Consider the following 18,521-nt stretch of genomic DNA (forward strand, 5'->3'; position numbering starts at 1 on the left):
TTTCATAACAGTCCATCAGCAGCATCTCCTGTTCTGTAAGGAGTGTGTCAAACCGTAAGTACAGCAGCTTCTCATTTCTTTGAGCTGAAACATCCAATGGCAACAAATCGGTATAATTTCCTTTGTTTTAACTGGTTTTCCTCATAATCACTGCTACCATCAAAATTTCTAGAAAATAAAGAAGTTCTCTGCTTCTTCAAATGTACCATGATAGCTTTTCAGCACGCCCCACCCTGGGTGGTGTAGCCCATGCCTTGAGAAATAGTGGCATCAGCAAGTATTAGTGTTCCTTGTGCTCTGTGAAAGGCTGGTTTGAGGGGTCTCAGCTCAAATATTCTAGTGAACAGCCCCCAGTGGTGTCACCTAGGAGCTGTTGTATTGCCTCTGGGGATCCCCAGAACGAGGTGTGCTAGTTAATCAGCTCAAGTGAAGTGTCAGAGCCTTGCAAGTAAGAAAGAAGGGTCAGCTTGTGTTTACTGGTCTGAACCCCTCTGGACAGGGTGGCATCCTGTGCCTGGCATAACTGCAGGCTTGCCGCAAGCCTGGATACAAGGAGCGTTTTCATATTTGTTTCAGTGGTTTTGAATCAGTGAGTTATCCCCCTGCCTCTGTCCACTTCTACCTAGCCCTCTCACACTTGAGTGCTGTGTTTCTTGGCTTCGTGCCTGTGATTTTGTTTGCTTACCAACAAGAGCTGCCTTGTACAGATTGTTATGCATCTTGTCACTGCTGGGTGCACTTGAACCTGATGTGGTCCCTGAGGGCACAGTGGGAAGCTGGAGCTGTGCTCTCTGCTCTCCTGAGCCCTGGTTTCCACTGATGGTGGGTGACTGCGAGTTTATGCTGTGCAGGATGGGGGACACAAGCATCTGAAAAGGGCAACTGGGGCTGCTGCCTGATTTTTTTTTTTTTTTTTTTTTAAAAATTTAATGTTGCTTAGAAACCAAACTCAATACTACCGAACTCCACCAGATCTGCAGTGCAGAACTCATTGCACAAGGGGAAAGGAGTTTTTTTATTTTTATTTTCTACTTTTTTTCCTTTTACAAGAAATAACTCACTTTTCAGCTGTTGGAGAAGGTAGTAATTCATCTAGAGCTTTGCAGCTTGCCTTCTGGAATGGTTTTATTCTTAATGTAGGAATAAAACTCTGTTAGGTCAAATACACAGCAATAAATACAAGAAGCACATTAGCTTTAATATATTGGATTATTCCACTTGGTGGTGACGGGGAAAAAAACAAGATTTAATTCCCCTGGCAATGCAGGCAAAGAAAATCGCTTTCCCTGCCCATTTTTTTTCTGTTAAGTCATTTTTGTCTGTCAATGCCAGTGCTGCAGGCTTTGACAGGGTTTAATTTTACTTTTTTTTTTTTTAACCTGGTGTGAAAGAAAGAAGTATTTTCTCCAAGTAAATTGTCCACAAATTCACTCAATGCCTTTTATTTCTAGCTGTTACAGATTCCGTCCCTGGTGGGATGTGTGGAGCTCTCAGTACTGTCAGAAAAGTGGGGATTGTCATGAACTGGCAGGGTAGGGTAGCTTTTAGCTTCACTCAGCTGTTGGAGTGGGGCAGTGAGTTCAACACAGCTGTTCCCCTTTTTCCAGGCATGCTGGTGTTGGTTTCTCTTCTTACCCTGAAGCTTCCCAGCTAGAACTAGGATTTGCTTCCCCATGCCAACTGTTTTTGTGATGTACCACCACCCTTTGGTGTCACAACATCTGTTGCATCTGTTCTTGTGTCCCACAGGCTAGTGGTAGCTTAGGGCTCCCATATGGTGGTGAATGTACCCAGCAGTACATGGATTTCTCCCAAGTGACATGCCTCACGGTGCTGAAGTGTTTCATCAAATCCCATAGTCAGTCCTTGTGCTAAGCTGTCCCTCATTTTCCTGGGAGAGCAATGACATTGGATCCTTTTCCTACAATCCCTGTTTTTTTCCAAATGTCTATTTTATATCAGGAATAGGACAGATGACGAGGCAGGAATGATCTCTTTGCTTGCCATCATGGCAGACAGATAAGTAGAAGCTGGCTCTGCTGTGGATCAGGCAAGTAGCAGAGAGACTGCAGCAGAGATTTAGCTTGGATAACAGGGACGAAATATCTCAGCATGGTGAAGGACTGTAAGAAAGGACTTGCAGGGGGTAAAGCCTTCATAGCAGAAAACTTTGAAAAAAGACTAGATGAATCTGTGTTGGCAGTGGTACACAGGTGGGGAGGGGTCTTCCCTACATAGGAGAATGTGACTTAGAGTAGGCAAGCTCAGGTTTTGGGGTGCATGTCTTGGTTCTAAAGCATCTCTCTCCTGTGTATAAATTGGCAAGAGAGACTGAGGAAAAAGCAAGGTAGGAGTCTCCGTGTGGTTAACTGAGTCTTTGCACTGTGTTCATCTGTCCAGGTAGAGTTATTGCTCCAATAAGCAGGGCTCCTCCACCAGCACCTAGACTCTTATCTGATTGTATTTGTCTAAGACGAGAAAGACTTCATGATAATCCTGCTGGCAATTAATTGGCTTTTGTTCAGCAAGAGTGAACACGATCTCATCTTAATCTGTTTCATTATTTCTCCTTGTATAGCACAGTCAACACAAGATTAGGTTTAATTTACAAAAAAATGCAAAGTCATTACTCATATCTGGATCAGGATTTTATCTGCTTCGTTTTGCAATGCTTCGTGTGTCAATATTAATGAGAGGAGCTGCATGGTGTGTGGTGAGGTGGAAATGGCACTGCTTGACTTCAGGAACTTTTGGAAGGATTGCAAGCAGCAGAGCTCTGCTGTCATCCTTCCTCTACCCCCATCTCCTGCCCTTCCTCAGATAAGAAGCTTTGCGCTCAGGAAGCTACCTTCTTCCTGCAGGGCAGTGGGCCATGATGCTCTTAACTCTCATCTCCTAGCTCCTTATGCAATAGTAACCCTGGGCATACGTATGGAAAAGAGCTATGGGAAGCCAAAAGAAAATACTGGGGGGTCCATGGCAGTACCAGCCTGACCTGGGTCTCATTTGATGCCAGGTGAGAGGCTATGCCAGTTCCCTATGGTGCTCAGTGTCTGAGGACATCCTGGTCCTGGCAGTGCAGGAAGGCCAAATGGGTGGCTTCTGAAATGCTCTGCACGGCTGTGAACGTGTGCATGTGTCTGTGGGTTTATCTACCCCAGTGCATTTCAATGCGCTTACCTGTGAGTGCTCCTACAACCCATCCCACTAACCAGGGTCCCCTTCTACCCTGTCCCTGCCAGGCAGCTGGCTCGCAGAGCAGTTCACAGCATGTTCCCTTTCCCCTGGTTCTTCTGAACATGGTACCTACATCTGTAACGTGCTGAGTGGGAGGCATCTCACTGCTGAAGCTTGCTCCCTTCCCTGGTTAGTGCTGAGCTCCTGTTCCTGCTGCAGTTTTAGATATGTTCCCCCATGATCCAATCCATCAGTCCAGCGAGCACTCTTGCGACTTTATTGTGGCCTCTGCCTTTCTAGGAACACTGATTGTGCTGTGGTTAATAGGTCTGCACAGATACCAGCTCCACATGAGTTGCTCTAAGTGCCTGCAAGGGAGGTTAGCCAAGGGCATGTGTAATATAGCTGGGACTCTTGCCTTGCTGGGAAGGGCTGTTGAACTTTGCATGCAAGGAGGGTAGCAAAGTGGCTATGTGTGCCTGGGCAGTGTAGATGGCGATGCAGGCAGCCCTACTGCTCAGGGCACAATTCTTCTAATTCTTGTGGGCTGGATTAAGGTAAAATGATACTCTGCAAGGAAAGGAATGTTACTGATTTGAGTGATACTCTTAATAAATCCATGCCCTAGGATAGTGTTGGCCGAGTTGTGCTGCTTCAATCAAATTTGAAAGGCAGGCCTTGATCTGTGCTCAAGAAAGCTTTCACTGCTCTCTGATTAGCGCATAACAGTTTAAAAGACTGCCTGCATCCAAGGCAAGTGTGCTACCAGTGTCTGTTGCCCAAGAGGTAGCTGTACTACCAAAATGCATGGGGTGTCCCGGGTGGCAGGGATAAGCATTAGGGTCTGTATAGCAGAAGCTGCTCTGCAAACCATGACAGCAGGCATTTAAACAGGACAAGAAGAGGAAAAAAAAAAAAAACCACAAACTTGAGCCTAAACTGCAGCCAGAAGAAACAACGTGCAGTCATCAGAAATAGGCCCACAAATGCAACACTAGGAGCGGTACACTTGCAACTCTTCTGCCCATCTCTGGGCATGGAGTCCCAAATCCGGAGCCAGCAACACCCGAGGCCGGCGTGGCTCTGCGGGCTGGCTGCCTGCAGCCCGAGTGCCCTCTGCTGTCACTGCCGCTCTGCAGCGGCCGCGGCTCCGGAGAGCGCTGGCGGTGCCGGCAGCGCGGGGGGCCGGTGCGCCCTGTCGGGGGGGAGAGACCGGCGCCGGTACTCGCGGGAGGCTTTTGACATGGCCCCCGCATGGACTGCAAACAAGGCTGCGTTCAGAGCACTGTACTTCGGATGCTGCCAGCTAGCTGGTGCCCAGAGCTGCCGGGAAGATAAAGTAAAAGCAGTTGGGCACCTCCGCTGCAATCTTTCTTAGAATGAGACAAAACTCTTCCTCAAAAAAATGAGGGAGGCTGGCAGTCAGCCCAGGAGCATGCTTGCCTGGCTGTATCTGGCTTTTCTGTTCCTGTGACTTCTCTTCCTCATGTACCAATCTTGACAACATCTATTCTGTTCTGGTTGTCTGGGTACCTTTGCTTTACACGCAGGCTGCTGTGTAAGGAGCTCAGCTCTCTTATGCAGCTGTCTCAGGCAGTAGTTATGCTTTCCAGATTCTGTGAGACTTCCCAGTTGAACTCACTGTAGCTGTTCTCTGTAACTTCAAAGTACCTCCCCAGTAGGAAAGCATCTTTGGGACCTTTTTTTCCTAAGAGGTAAGAGGAGACTGAGAAGGACAGGGCAGTCACTGCCCTTCGGACTTCAGGAAGAACTAGCTGGATGGAAGGAGAAGCAGGAATCAGGTTAGCTCAGTGCCAGTGCTGCTCACCTGTGGACTTTGTTTTTTCCCTAAGATCTGTATGGTGTGGGATGGCAATGAAGGAGGCATGGGAATGGATGTGACTGAACTGCCAAGGGAGGTGTGTGGCCAGGGGATGTTTCTTCACTAGCCCAGTGTTTTCTGGGTCTTCAGAGGTTTTGTACTCCTGACGGGCTTGTGGACCCAAATGTGAGGATAAGTCACTGGCTTTCCATCCCATTTGTGACCATAGTCATCTCAGATGTAGCTTTAGGCTGGAAGCCTCTGCTGCAGGTGTGGCTGATGCTCTGCTATCCTGGCTTTCAGGAAGCACCATTCCCAGCCTCTGCAAGCTGTTTGATTTAGGGAGAATCAATCTCCTAAACTATCCCTCCTTTTATGACTGGCTAGAACAGCTGGGCTGCAAGCAATGGGGAATTGTCAGATAGATTTCCCCCCCCCACATCCCTAGTCCTGAATGCCTGGTGGGGGAGCAAACTCCTCCATCTGTCCATGAACCCCCCAGGTGGGTAATAATAGATGCTTCATATAGAAAAATTCAATTAGACTTGACAAGAGATGTATGCTAGTGCTTCCTTGCCAGGGCCCCATCTTGGTCTGTTCTGTTCCTCTGCAAGAGACTTGCTGTAGAAGCTATTATGAAAAAACAAACAAACAAAAAATCAACACCTTTTAAGTATAATGGCATTTATAGCCAGGACTGGCTGTGGTGGGCTTTGTAGAAAAGAAAATTTCAGTGGGATCTCGTACAACTGCAGCCACCACCAAGATGCAGTTGGCTACCCAGGACATCAGATGCCAGCTGCTGAGAGCAGGAAAGGGCTGTGTGGAGTTCATTATCTAGGGCTTCTCTTAGTGCCTCTGAGTATTAAAGCAGCCAGGGTAAGAAGTGTGTTCATGCCAGTGTCTTGACCAAGAGTGAGTAGTTTGCATCTTAAACTCTCTCTCCAGTTGTCATCCAGCTGATTTGTTGCGATGTGGGGTGTTTTGGAGGATGTTTCTATTTTTTTTTGGTGTAGCTCACTGCTAAGGTCAGCAGTGGTCTGCCCCAGAGATGGCTGTGGTGCACTGTGGGTTTGATGTGCAGGGGAAATAGAAGCCCTTCCTACAGCTCGTTGCCATGTTCAGGACTGGGAAGAGACCCTTTTGTGTGGTTTTGGTGCTTTTGCCAGCATGAATGTTCCAGCACACTCAATTTTTGTGTTTTAATGCTCAGATTTCTAAATACTCTTGAGTCTGGGTGATGAGAATATCTGTTATAAATTACTTGGGGACAGACCTCTTTCTGTCTGTACAGGACACATGTCTGCATTGGTCATCAGTGTTCCCAAAAGCTACTGTGTAGTATCACGCAGCTGCTTGCTGGTGTTGGCACAACAGAAAGCGGAAGGAACTCCCTTTGAAGCTGTGTGTGTGGTGGGTTAACCCTGGCTGAACGCCAGGTGCCCACCAAAGCCGTTCTATTGCCCCCCCCCCCCCCCAGCTGGACAGGGGAGAGAAAATATAACAAAGGGCTCATAGGTCGAGATGAGGACGGGGAGAGATCACTCAACTAATTACCATTATGGGCAAAACAGACTCAACTTGGGGAAAATTAACTCAATTTATTACCAATCAACCAGAGTAGGGTAATGAGAAATAAAAGCAAATCTCAAAACACCTTCCCCTCCACCCCTCCCTTCTTCCCGGGCACAACTTCACTCCCGGATTCTCTACCTCCTCCCCCCAGTGGCACAGAGGGATGGGGAGTGGGGGTTATAATCAGTTCATCACACGTTATTTCTGCTGCTTCATCCTCCTCGGGGGCAGGACTCATCGCGCTCTTTCCCTGCTCCAGCGTGGGGTCCCTCCCACGGGAGACAGTCCTCCACGAACTTCTCCAACGTGGGTCCTTCCCACAGGCTGCAGTTCTTCACAAACTGTTCCAGCGTGGGTGCCTTCCATGGCGTGCAGTCCTTCAGGAGCACACTGCTCCAGCGTGGGCTTCCCACAGGGTCACAAGTCCTGCCAGAAAACCTGCTTCGTGGGCTCCTCTCTCCACAGATCTGCAGGTCCTGCCAGGAGCCTGCTCCAGCGCAGGGTTCCCACGGGGTCACAGCCTCCTTCGGGCACCTACGTGCTCCGGCGTGGGGTCCTCCCCGGGCTCCGGGTGGATATCTGCTCCCCCGTGGACCTCCATGGACTGCAGGGGGACAGGACAGCCTGCCTCACCATGGTCTTCCCCACGGGCTGCAGGGGAATCTCTGCTCCGGCGCCTGGAGCACCTCCTCCCCCTCCTTCTTCACTGACCTTGGTGTCTGCAGGGTTATTTCTCTTACATGTTCTCAATCCTTTCTCCAGCTGCCATTTCTGTGCCTGCTGCAACTTTTTTCCCTTCTTAAATATGTTATCACAGAGGCGTTACCACCATCACTGATGGGCTCAGCCTTGGCTGGCGGTGGGTCTGTCTTAGAGCCGGCTGGCATTGGCTCTGTCGGACACAGGGGAAACTTCCAGCAGCTTCTCTCAGAAGCCACCCCTGTAACCCCCATCTGCTACCAAAACCTTGCCACTCAAACCCAATACAGTGTGATAGACCCCTTCAGTGGCTGGGAGCTTTAATACATCTAAACCCTTTTGTCACAGCCGCACTGACTTTCTGTAATGCTATGAAATTGCATCGTCTCAATTTCCATGAAGTCTGTAACATGTGAGAACCCATTAACCTCCTGTGCTCTGTTCATCTCCGACAGATGAGTTGACATCATCTTGAAATTGGACGTATGGGTATGGTGCAGATTTCAGTGTGTTCAGATTTATAGTATTTGATCAAAATTCAAAAGCCATTTGGAACAAAATATTTATAATGTGAGCAAGACTTTTTTTCCAAGTACCCAGGCACTCACTTGCTCTGGGATTGTAGTACTGATGTGGCTGAATGCAAGGAGTAGTCCCTTCCCTGAGGTCAGCAGCAGCTTTTGCAAGAAGCTCTGTGGAGCAGAGGCAGCTATTCTCTGCAGTGAAGCTGCAAGGCATTGAGCATCTTGGAAAGCACCTCTTGGAGGTGAGTGGGAAGGTCAGGACAGCTTTGCAGGATGCCCCTGACAGCCAGTGTGAAGATCAGGCCTACTGGCATGAGGAAGAGTGTGGAGGGAGGGGGAAAGCCCCTGGGCAGCTGCATTGTTGTGACAGAGCTGCTGGGGAGGCTGTGTGCATTTTGTAGTTCAGCCTAGATAAGCCTGAAGTGGGGACCATGGCCCTACGCTGTATTTACAAGGGACACAATATCTGAACGCTTAATCCTGGGTTTTATGCTGACTGTGAGATGGTGGCTTAGGAAGGGTTCAGTTTAACAACTGCATTAAGATGTGCAATATTGATCCCCTTGCTATGCTGATTCTTTAGGGACAGAGGCCTCATTTCTTCTGTGGGGCAGAGAGTTGGCAGCGAGTTGAATATTAACTAGCAACTTTGTCAGCTGTATTAAAGGCTGTGGTGAATAAAGCAGCATTGTGTGACTGGGCAGGGGTAATGGAGGGGAAAGTTAAATTCTGAACTGGGTTTAGTCTCTCCTGGGTCAGAACCAAGCCTGAGCTTGGTAGCCCTGAATAGGGCTACAGTTACAGATGACCTGGAGGGCATCTGTCAGGGCTGGGCTTTGTAGGAGCCTTCCTGGACCTCCTCTGTGCCTTGCATGAATTCCCACTATGTTTTAAGTGCACCTCTGCCAGCTGCTGCTCTGCAAACCCATTGCCCATCAAGTGCTTCTGACAGGTTCAGGCTGCTGGGTTGGGGAAGAGAACATGTACCTCTTTCTGGGAGGCTCATGGTATTATACAACATACAATGACTCCTGGTTTTTGGTTAAGACTGGTTGACATCGCTCCACATAACTGGACAGAAAAAACATGCTTAAGCACAGGACACAAACAGCCAGCACACAAGGGAAGATCCACACACAGTTGTGTCATTTTATTACTTTTGCCTGGACTCTGGCTTGGCATGGCTGTAGTTCGGAATGCCAGTGTGCCGTAGGCATCCAGGTGCAGAAAGCCTGATGAAGCAGAGCGTGCACAAAGTGACCAGCTTGGAAGCTCTCTCCTTTGGCTACAGGTAACAGTAGTACACTGCACTTGTAATGGTGCACTTTGATGCAAAGTAGCATTCAAGTATGTATGTGCTGGCAGCCCGGGAAGGGAAGACAGACAGATGGACACAAAAATGTAAGTGCCTACCTCTAAGCAACACCAGCTCTATTAAGGGGATGCTCTTCTGAGAGGACTAACTAGCAGGGCAGGCTTGGCTCAGGGAAGCTTAGGTGTCTTTATTCAGGATGGTGGCTCACAGCCCTGAATGATATCAAGAGGCACTAGTAGGAGTATGTATGAAGTGCTGTCTTATCAGTGAGCATATGGAGTGGAGGCAGACGTGTACTTTTGTTAGTAGGCAGGAAGAACTGAGATGAAGTGGGGCTAACAGCTTTCTGTGTGAAGAACATCTCCCTGCAAAAAGTCATACTGGATGACCAGGGTCCTTGTTGCATGAAGCATGCAGAGGCCAGGAAGGAGTAGATGGAGTTTGTTTTTACTTGTTCCTGGACCGTCTCCCCAGTTTGCTTCTAACCCATTTCCCTAAGTCCTTGTCATCTCTCTCCCAGCAATTACTTTCAGTTGCCATCTGTCTGAGGGAGGCAAATGAAGCCCCAGGGTGGTTTGGACACCAGAGAGGTTTCAGTTCCCAACACTTTCATTAATAAATGGATGCTGAGAACAGTGTAAGAGAAAAGGATCCAATCCCTATTGCTTTGCATTATCACTGAAAATTTAACTAATAGCACTTGGCAGCCAAGCTAGAGCTCCTATGTGGCAAGGAATGACATCTATTGTTTATAAGTGGGAGAAGCCAAGTTTCTCACTGCAGGTCATGGAAGCAGTTGGTGACACAGATGTGACATGGCTCTGGGTTTCCCTGGTATGTTCTCAGACACAAGGCCTATGCTTTTCTTTCTTTTTTTTCCACTCTTTAACTTCCAGAAAATATGCCCCAAGTACCCCTTAAAATTAAGGGGTGCCCAAGTCTGGGAAGCAAGCAGGAGGGGTGTCTAGCTCAGGCTGGGTGCTAGGGGTTAGTGAGTGGCTTAGGAGAAAAGTAAGGTCTGCAGGATTTCTGGGTGATCTCATGTCTGACAGAGAACATCAGTGCAAGTGGCGAGGCTGTCTCATGTGATGCATTCACAAATCTATTCACGTTCTTTGCATAGTCCTCTTGAGGAAAGATGGATGGTGGCCCCTGGCATCTTGCATGCACATTCATGTATAGAAAGGTTGTATGCTCTACAGCCTGGAAGCAGCACCATGCAGAAACCATCCAAAGGCCATGGGATGCCCTGAGGGAAGTCAGCTCCAGTATGCAGGCCCCAGTTCAGCATGGCTATGGCTCCACTGTCACGCTGCTGTTGGTAACACGTACGCCATACCATCCCTTCCAGAATAGTGTGTCCTGGCCGCCGTGTTCGAAGCGGACAAAGCGGACCCCAGGCCCATAGTTGGAAAAGGTGTGGGAGATCTTTGGGATGAGAGACAAAAGGTTGTTGGCAAGTGTCAAACCACCATGAACCTACCCTTCTTTAGTGCACAGTCTTCAACCCCACCTGCCCGAGTCATACCTCCTAGGCTGGGTAACAATGAGGACCCCCACAGTGGGAGTTACTAGGAGGAGCTTTGATCCCATTGTTGTTCAGAGGCTGTTAAACCTCTCCCAGTTGGGCATCTCCATCTTATACCTGCAGTGGTGGCTCAGCAAGTTTCCAAGTTTTATGTAAGGTAGCCTCCCAGGATAATCCCTTTGTTCAATCACAGGGTCATGGCTCCACAGAACACATGACAGAGCCTCCTCGTCCTCCAGGAGAACTCTCCTGCTTCTCTCTGCTTGAAAACATTCCTGATTCATGCAGGTTGGGTGTCACCTGCTGAGCCCACAGCTGTAACTCACCTCAGTCCAGTTGGCATCATTGTCCTGTGGGATGGCAATAGTCTCACTTTTGTACTCAGCCAGAACATCCTCATTCTCTGAGAGCAGCTTCACACAGAGCTCATAGAGGCAGCCGGCATCACTGCGTCCTGCATACCTGCAAGGATATCCAAGCTGCTAGCCTTACCTGTGTGAACTCTGCGAAGAGCCAGAGCATGCAACTGCATCTTGCTGAATGCAGGCTCTACCAATCTCAAGTTACTGGGGTCTTGCTTTGAGGTGGAAATCTGTAATGGCTCTTACCCCAACCCACCACCTCCCCTCATTCACAACAGGAACCTGGTCTTTAGAGCCCAAGTGCACCAACAATTTGAAGATTGTGGGAGCTACCTGTGGCACTGTAAGCCAAGACCCAGCCCTGTCCCACGTTTAGGGGATCCTGGCAGCTGAGGTTTTAAGGCCCAGTGCAGGTATAAGACCTCCCTGCCCTTCCTTTTCTTTCTTGACTCCCTGCCTGCCTTCTGAGGCATCCTTGCTGCTTACCAGTCTTTTACCACAACTTTAGGCTGGGTTGTATCCATCAGCTCTTCCCAGTAGCCCTCAGCCCTAAGGTCAATGACCTGAGCCTTTCGACACCACCTGAAACACAAGAAGTGAATTGGTATCACAGTCTCTCCTGGGACTGAGGGGACCAAAAATGTCCCCTTTCCTGAATAAGAGAAGAAAGCAGCCTTACTCATAAGATGTAACAAAGTATTTACGGACTTCTTCACTAGGGAATTCTTTTCCAAAGTCCCCAGGGAGCTCTTCAATTTTCCAGCCATCACCTCCATTCTCTACCTCTCCCCAGTGCTGCAAGTCTTCTGCAAATGGCAGAAAAGAGACTCTGAGTCTTAGTTTCTGTGGGCCTGGGGAACCTGACCGTCTCCCACTGGAACCTTTCTCTGGTTTGTGAAAGGCATGCTGTTAGATGCAGCACTAATTTTGTATGCAGACTATGGAGATGTTTGTTAAGTAGAAGTCAGGCAAAAAACTTTAGTCTGGCTGAACTTTAATGTTAAAAAACTTTAACATTCCCCACCAAAATGGCTACGTACATGTGGGTTTATTTAAGAAAGTATGCCAGTGAAATTATTTAGGTATTCTGAACTGTGTGTCAGCACTTTCGTTGTCATAACATAGGAATAGCCTGGGGAGAGATGCCAATTGCTTTATTCCTAAATTTTCTAAATTGCTAAGTGGTATTTCTAGAAGCAGTATGGCCTTAAACATTGGGCTTTTCTGGTATTAGCCAGAGGGAACCTGGATGTTGGAAAAGCTTGCAGGAGAAATAATCTGTAAACAAAATGGACAAGCTGTGCTGATATTGGTTTGGTCTGTGATGTGTGAAATGTATTTGTTGCTGTTGGAGTTGTGAGGCTTGGTTACTGCTGCTTATTGCTAAGCATCTTGCAGATCTGGCAAGCAAAGTTCATAGATTATCAAAATAATGACAAAAGGGGTATGTGCACAGCTCTAACATGGGCTGTAGTAAGGAGGGTACAAACAAGATTTGCCTGAGCTGCTTCAAGGAAGGAAGCCTGAAGTGCCTGGTGAGCTAAGGGCAGACTAGCTCCTGAGTGGGGAAAGGCTTGATCTTTCCTGTCACCGTTTGGCAAGAAACAATCTAGAAACGCAGATGCCACTACTATTACTGCATCGGACAGGGGTTCTGCAAAGGAGACTTTTGTCTGTCCAATGTGATTTGGATCCCTGCAGGGGCTTATATAAAGTTGATGTCAAGTAGAGCCCTTTGCAAAGGCTGATTATCAAAGGCCTTCATTCCCCTTAAATGATTTGACTGCATGCATTAAGTGATTTGACTTGGGCAAGAAGCAAGTACTGCAACCAGATAGCAACTAAGGTTTTTTTTGTTTGTTTTTTTGTTTTTTTGTTTTTTTTTTTTCTCTCCAAAGACTGGAGATGCCCATTTCCAGGTGACTGGTCATCTCTATGAAATCTTGGGGCTTGTTATGCTGGTCTCTCACCTTCACCACATGGGTTCTTGATGAGATTCTTCCTTTTCTTACTCAGGAAATAGAAGTTTTGCCAGTTCTCTGCATTCTCCTGTGACTCTGCTCCAGTGAGGCCTTCCTGCTGACACTTCAGGATCCAAAGCGCGGCTCCATCGACCAGGTTCTTCCACTGGCAGCAGACCAGGCGGCACGCCAGCACCAAATCCACTGCAGGTATGGAAGCTAGGATTCTGATCAGGACTGCTTCAGGGAGGGACTCCATCCTTGGGCCAGGCTGGACAGAGCTTTCTGAGAAAGAAGGGGGAAAGGAGTGGTGACGCAGTGGCCCTTCAGACATGGGGTCCCCCACCCTCAGTGATGTCAAACACTGATGGATTAGAAAAAAGGGAAAATAAGCACGTTATCTGAAAGCATGATTTTGGGGGCACAGATTGCTTCCTAACCTCAGGGCCTCCTGTCCCCTATTAAGTTAATACCCTGAAGCATGTGAGCAGATTAATATTTTATGTTCCAAGTGAAGCCCTTAGTTAAATCCATCCACAAAACGCAAGTAGTTGACATCTGCAGTTGTGGATAGTTCGTCAGTTTCCTAGACTGGAATCAGTCTTTCCACAAATCTCTGCTGCTGCAAAAATCAGCTTCTTATTAATGACTTCCTCTGCAGAGGGAGGCATCTGGGTGTGCGTTCTGCCTTTAAGAACATCGCTAATAACAAATGCTGCAGAGCAGTACCTAAATATCAGTGGTGAGCATCTTGCCAGCCACATTTGCAGTGGTTCGTTCTATATCTGAAAGGCTTTCCCTCAAGGGGCTGGCACTTAAATCTCCTTAGTCATAAGCCTGTAAAAAGTACAGGTCTGAGCATAAGTGAAAATAACTCAGTTGATATTCTCTAATATTCCTTTTTCTGTGGCATTATAACACGAGCAATTAAGTCAGAAGTGTGTGCTTTAACTTCATGTGCTAATTCTGTGCTCTGACTCCCAACAGCTCTCTGCTGCCCTGAGTTGAAGGGCCAGGTGCTGCAGGAATAAGTAAAGATGAGTGTGCAGATTCAGAGCCCCATGTCATCAGTGTGGGATGCACTGTGACACTGCTTTTATCTCAGCTGGGTTCTGATGCTGAGGCTGCAGCGAACTGCATAAGATGCAGGCAGACTCCTCAGGAGCGAGTCATTAAGCCTAGGAGAGCGCTAGGAACAAAGCAGGTGAAATATCCTGACATGCTACTTGATGAAATATGGCAGTGCCAAATCCAGCAAGGGAGGGAAGAAATAGGGAGTCACTACTAGAACAGCATCCTAAATTTAGATGCTCTAGATGCAGAGCTATCATGTGTCCTCTACCTGCAGTGCAGACAACAGGAGGAAACTGTCATTTGAAATTCCCTGGCTTTTATGGGGGATAGCATTGGGGATTTCCCTTCTCCCCCCACACCCCTTTCCAACCCTCAGACACAGTTCTGAAGGGTAAAATGCGATTTTTTTTTTTTTTTTTAACTTAAAAAAAGAGAGATCATCCTGGCTTCATCTCCTGCAGGAATTTCACAGGCCTCACCCGCTCTCTGCCTGGTGATGGAGCACTACCGCTCTCCTTGCTTAGCAAAGGCTTCCCACGCACTCGGGGAAGGGGTGAAGGTCCCTGGCTGACTTTCCTTTTCCACTCCGACTCACAGCACCTCAAGACCGGCCTCCCGCCGGCACACCTCCCGGGGTAGCCTCCATCCCTCGCCGTCCTCGGGGCGCACTCCGGTTCCCTATCTGCCCCCGCCCCGACCCTCTTTCCTCCGCGCCTTCCCTCCCGTGCCGCCCAGCAGAAACCCGCAGCCTTCCGGCGCAGCGCCCAGCGGCTCGGGGTGTCCCCCCGCACCCCTCCCGGCAGGGCCGGCCCCGCGGGGAGGTACGGAGCGCTCTCTTACCTCGGCGCGCTGCTCGGCGGGCGGCTGTGGCGGACGGGCCGGGACCGGGGCCGGGGCCGGGCTCCCCAGATAAGGGGCGGTGTCCGCGGGGCCCCGCCTCCCTCGCCGGCCGCCCGCCCCGCGCTCCGCCCGCTGCGGAAGGGCCGGTGCCGCCTCACATCCGTGTCCGGAGGGCGCAGACGGGCGGAGCCCAGGTGGGGCGGGGGGCCTCCGCGCCGGGCTGTTTTTCGCCGTCGGGAGCCCTGCTCTGCCCGGTCTGGGCTTTTGTGGTTCGCCTCCGTCGTCCGCGCTGCCCCTTTCCCTTCTCCTTCCCGCTCTTCTCCCTGTTCTTCGCCCTCGTCCTCTCCGGGGGAGTTGCGTTAGTGACCGGTGAAAACTCTGCTTGTTTCCCGAAGCGGCGTGGCCTCGGCGCCCGGGGATTTTTCCACCGCGTACTCCCGCAGCCCGTCGCGGTCTGTGATGACAACCATTTGCGACCTCCCCGAAGACGTGCTGGTGGAGCTGCTGTCGCTGCTCCCAGCCCAGGATCTGATCCGCACCTGCAGACTGGTCTGCACGCAGTGGCGGTACGTGGTGGATCTGACCACCCTATGGAAACGCAAGTGCCAGCGCGAGGGGTTTTATATTCAGAATTTGGACAGAAGCGTCTCTGACTGGAAGATCTTCTATATGCTCTGCAGCTTGAAGAGAAACTTAATCAAAAACCCCAGTGCCGAAGGTTTGTTTCATTATTTATAGTAGAGGGCTAGAAGACTTTCCCAACAGTCAGAATGAGTCAGAGTCTCGCATTACTCAAGTGCTGCTGGTGTTGTGGGACTGTCCAGCTACCGAGGGATCTCTGCCGGGTCAGATCCACAAGTATACGTATGCACTAAAACTGCCGTGGATAGGTAAAGTATTGGTAAATACGTATCTGTGGTTGCGACCAGAAAAAACATCTCTGGAGTCGCTAAGGCCCCGGCACTGCAGACAGTGACAGTTAATTTGCACAATATGGTGATGAAACTATCAGATATTGGGATTAAACGTTTGGGCAGCTGGGGAATTTTTGTTGTCAAAGACTTGACTAACGTGACTACAGTAATTCTACTTCTTTACTGATTACGAGTTTCTAATGTGGTCAGAAAGTTGCTACCTAGTAACCTAGCTGCTGACAGCCACATTAAAAGTAATGGCAACATAAAGACAGAAGTCACTTTCAGCTGTAGGAAAAACACAGTGTATCTGAGAAACTCATCCAAGTAGGTTCCTAGTATTCTTCTGTCACTGATTCTTTAACAAAAGCAGAGACACTGTTGGAAACTGAAGTGAGGTCCTAATGCTCATCTTTGATATCTATATTTTTAGAGAACTTTCAGCACTGGAAACTTGATAATAATGAAGGAGATAAATGGAAGATTGAGGATCTGCCTGGAACACATGGAAAAGACATGCCAGACCCCAAAGTACACAAATACTTTGTCACTTCATATGGGTAAGAACTGGATTCCAGTAACCTGGAGCTGGGAGACCTGCTTCCTCCTGTCTGCAGAGGCACTACAGTTAGAAGGATTGAGGCGGATCACTGAACCTTTGCCTGTGTGTGGGGAAAGGAAGGAGCTTAACTAACCTTTTATCCTAGTTAGTCTAAAGAGACAGGTGTACTGCTGAGAGAATTAATTGCAGCATGTGCTAAATTCCTCTGTCCCCACCAGGAATTTCCTGTAACTTTTTTATAGTCATGATAATCCACAGGGGATCCCTGCTTCTCTTCTACGAAAGGTGGTGGGCAAAGGTTAAGGTTTGGCAAGCTAATCAGATGCACTCACCTGACAAGCTCAAAGCTCTGTAACCTCTAAGAGTGGTAGGTGTGTTTGTCATGCTAACAGCTTGCAATAAAAGCTGTCAACAGAGGAGAATTATCTGCTTTTACATCCATTAAGCAGTAGTTTCCTCTTACCAATATATGCTATACAAGCGCAGGGACCTCTCTTAATCCAGGTTGTAGGTAACTATTCCTTTTTTCTAGGGGTGAAGCTAATCAGTTCACTTCCTTGCCTAGTTCTGGCTATGGAAAAAGACATGCCTTAGCCATGTCAGCCTTCTGGGCCTTCAAGGTCTGGGTGGGCTTTTGGTAAGAGTAAAGCTGTCGGGCAAAGTGTGGATGTCGAGAGGGAAGAGATGTGTTTTGTGAAGTTGTGAATACTTCTGTTGCTGTTGCAGGCCATGCTTCAAGTCTCAACTCATTACCCTGCAGAAAGAGGGATACTGGAATCAGCTGATGGATGAGAAACGGCCTGAAATTGTAGTCAAGGACTGGTAAGTGTATGCACTGAAAACGACCAGACTTTCTGGCATTGCCCTAGAGATAAGCTAGGCCTCTGAAGCTTTTTATGCTATAAAATTAGTTCTTTATCCTTTGGGAGTTGTAGCTCTTGAGTAAAGCATTCAATGGGCTGTAAAGAGGTGACAATCCTGTGAAGAGCAGGATAGCTGGAAGTTTTAGAACTTCTTCATAGCTGTGGGGATGACATTCCTCTTCCTCTGCAGATGAGGATCTCCTTGGAGACTGTTTTTGAACACTAAAGAAAACTGAACGCTGTATACACAACCCTGCTCCTTGATTACTCCCTGCCTCTCTAGGTACGCTGCCAGATTTGACTGTGGGTGTCGCTATGAACTTACAGTGAGGCTCCTTTCTGAAGACTACATTGTCCTTGAGGAGTTCCACCCTGAGCCAGTGGTTATAGAGCAGTGGAATGATGCAGCGTGGAGAGAGGTAAGTAGCAGCCCTGTGGGCAGTAGCTTTACATCAGTATTGTTGACACTTGAATCCTGCAAGTCTTACTTGGCCAAAAGTCCCAAGTGGACCTTCTTTCTCTGCTCTTCAGCCTCCTCTACTCAATACAAAAGGTAAGTCAGTCCTTGCTGTTGACAATGCTGAAGAAGCAGTAGTGTCATGAAAGAGCTAGGTTTGGTTTGTAGGTGCCCAGGGTTTTCTAAAGAGTGTCCCCTGGGCTTCCCCTGAACATGTTTAACTGGTTTGATTGGCTGTAGATTCCCCATTACATTGTTGCTTACATGACAAACATACCTAAGAATCAAACATAATGTTATGTTTTTACTTGGAGGGGATTTCAGGGCAGAAGGCTGAGTAAGAGAGGCTTTTTTCCCATCCCTCAGAAAGGGGTATGATGCACTTTCAATGAAAGATATCTTAGAATGAGCTTTTCCTGAGACCAAGGCTTGCATATTGTAGTGGTCTGAGCTTCTAGCTCAATGCTGGTTTATTTAGGCACATTAACATGACTTTTATTCTTTCTCTCCAGATTTCTCACACCTTCCAGAATTACCCAGCTGGAGTTCGTTACATCTGGTTTCAGCATGGAGGCCAAGACACCCAATTCTGGGCAGGATGGTACGGGATCCGAGTGACAAACACCAGCATCACCATTGGGCCCCTGACACTGTTATGAAGGCACAACATAAGAGTTTGCTTTTACCTCAGGACTGTAACCAGGTGGTCTCAGGTGCACTTATTTGTACTCTCCGGGCGAGTGTCCTGGCTTTGTCTTGCACAACTGATCTCAAATACAAGCAGCTAGTTCTCCTTGTTCACAGCAGAACTTCTGCAGGCCCAGCCCTTTGGAAGGACTTCTGTCTTC

General features: G+C 48.5%; 2 protein-coding genes across 2 annotated transcripts; one reads left to right on the forward strand and one right to left on the reverse strand.

Moving 5' to 3' along the window:
* Positions 1-8,926: 8,926 nt before the first annotated feature.
* Positions 8,927-14,991, reverse strand: FBXO2 (F-box protein 2). The gene is made up of 6 exons (XM_030018114.2): positions 14,878-14,991; positions 12,973-13,248; positions 11,682-11,808; positions 11,489-11,584; positions 10,967-11,102; positions 8,927-10,540 (listed from the first exon to the last, which is right to left on the reverse strand). The coding sequence occupies exons 2-6, from the start codon at positions 13,220-13,222 to the stop codon at positions 10,406-10,408; spliced, it is 744 nt and encodes a 247-aa protein (XP_029873974.1). The 5' UTR covers positions 13,223-13,248; positions 14,878-14,991; the 3' UTR covers positions 8,927-10,405.
* Positions 13,066-18,492, forward strand: LOC115342896 (F-box only protein 6-like). The gene is made up of 6 exons (XM_030018112.2): positions 13,066-13,173; positions 15,273-15,595; positions 16,225-16,351; positions 17,080-17,175; positions 17,500-17,635; positions 18,186-18,492. The coding sequence occupies exons 2-6, from the start codon at positions 15,337-15,339 to the stop codon at positions 18,330-18,332; spliced, it is 765 nt and encodes a 254-aa protein (XP_029873972.1). The 5' UTR covers positions 13,066-13,173; positions 15,273-15,336; the 3' UTR covers positions 18,333-18,492.
* The last annotated feature ends 29 nt before the right edge of the window (positions 18,493-18,521 follow it).

This window comes from Aquila chrysaetos, chromosome 6 (genome assembly GCF_900496995.4).
Source record: "Aquila chrysaetos chrysaetos chromosome 6, bAquChr1.4, whole genome shotgun sequence".
NCBI lineage: Eukaryota > Metazoa > Chordata > Aves > Accipitriformes > Accipitridae > Aquila > Aquila chrysaetos.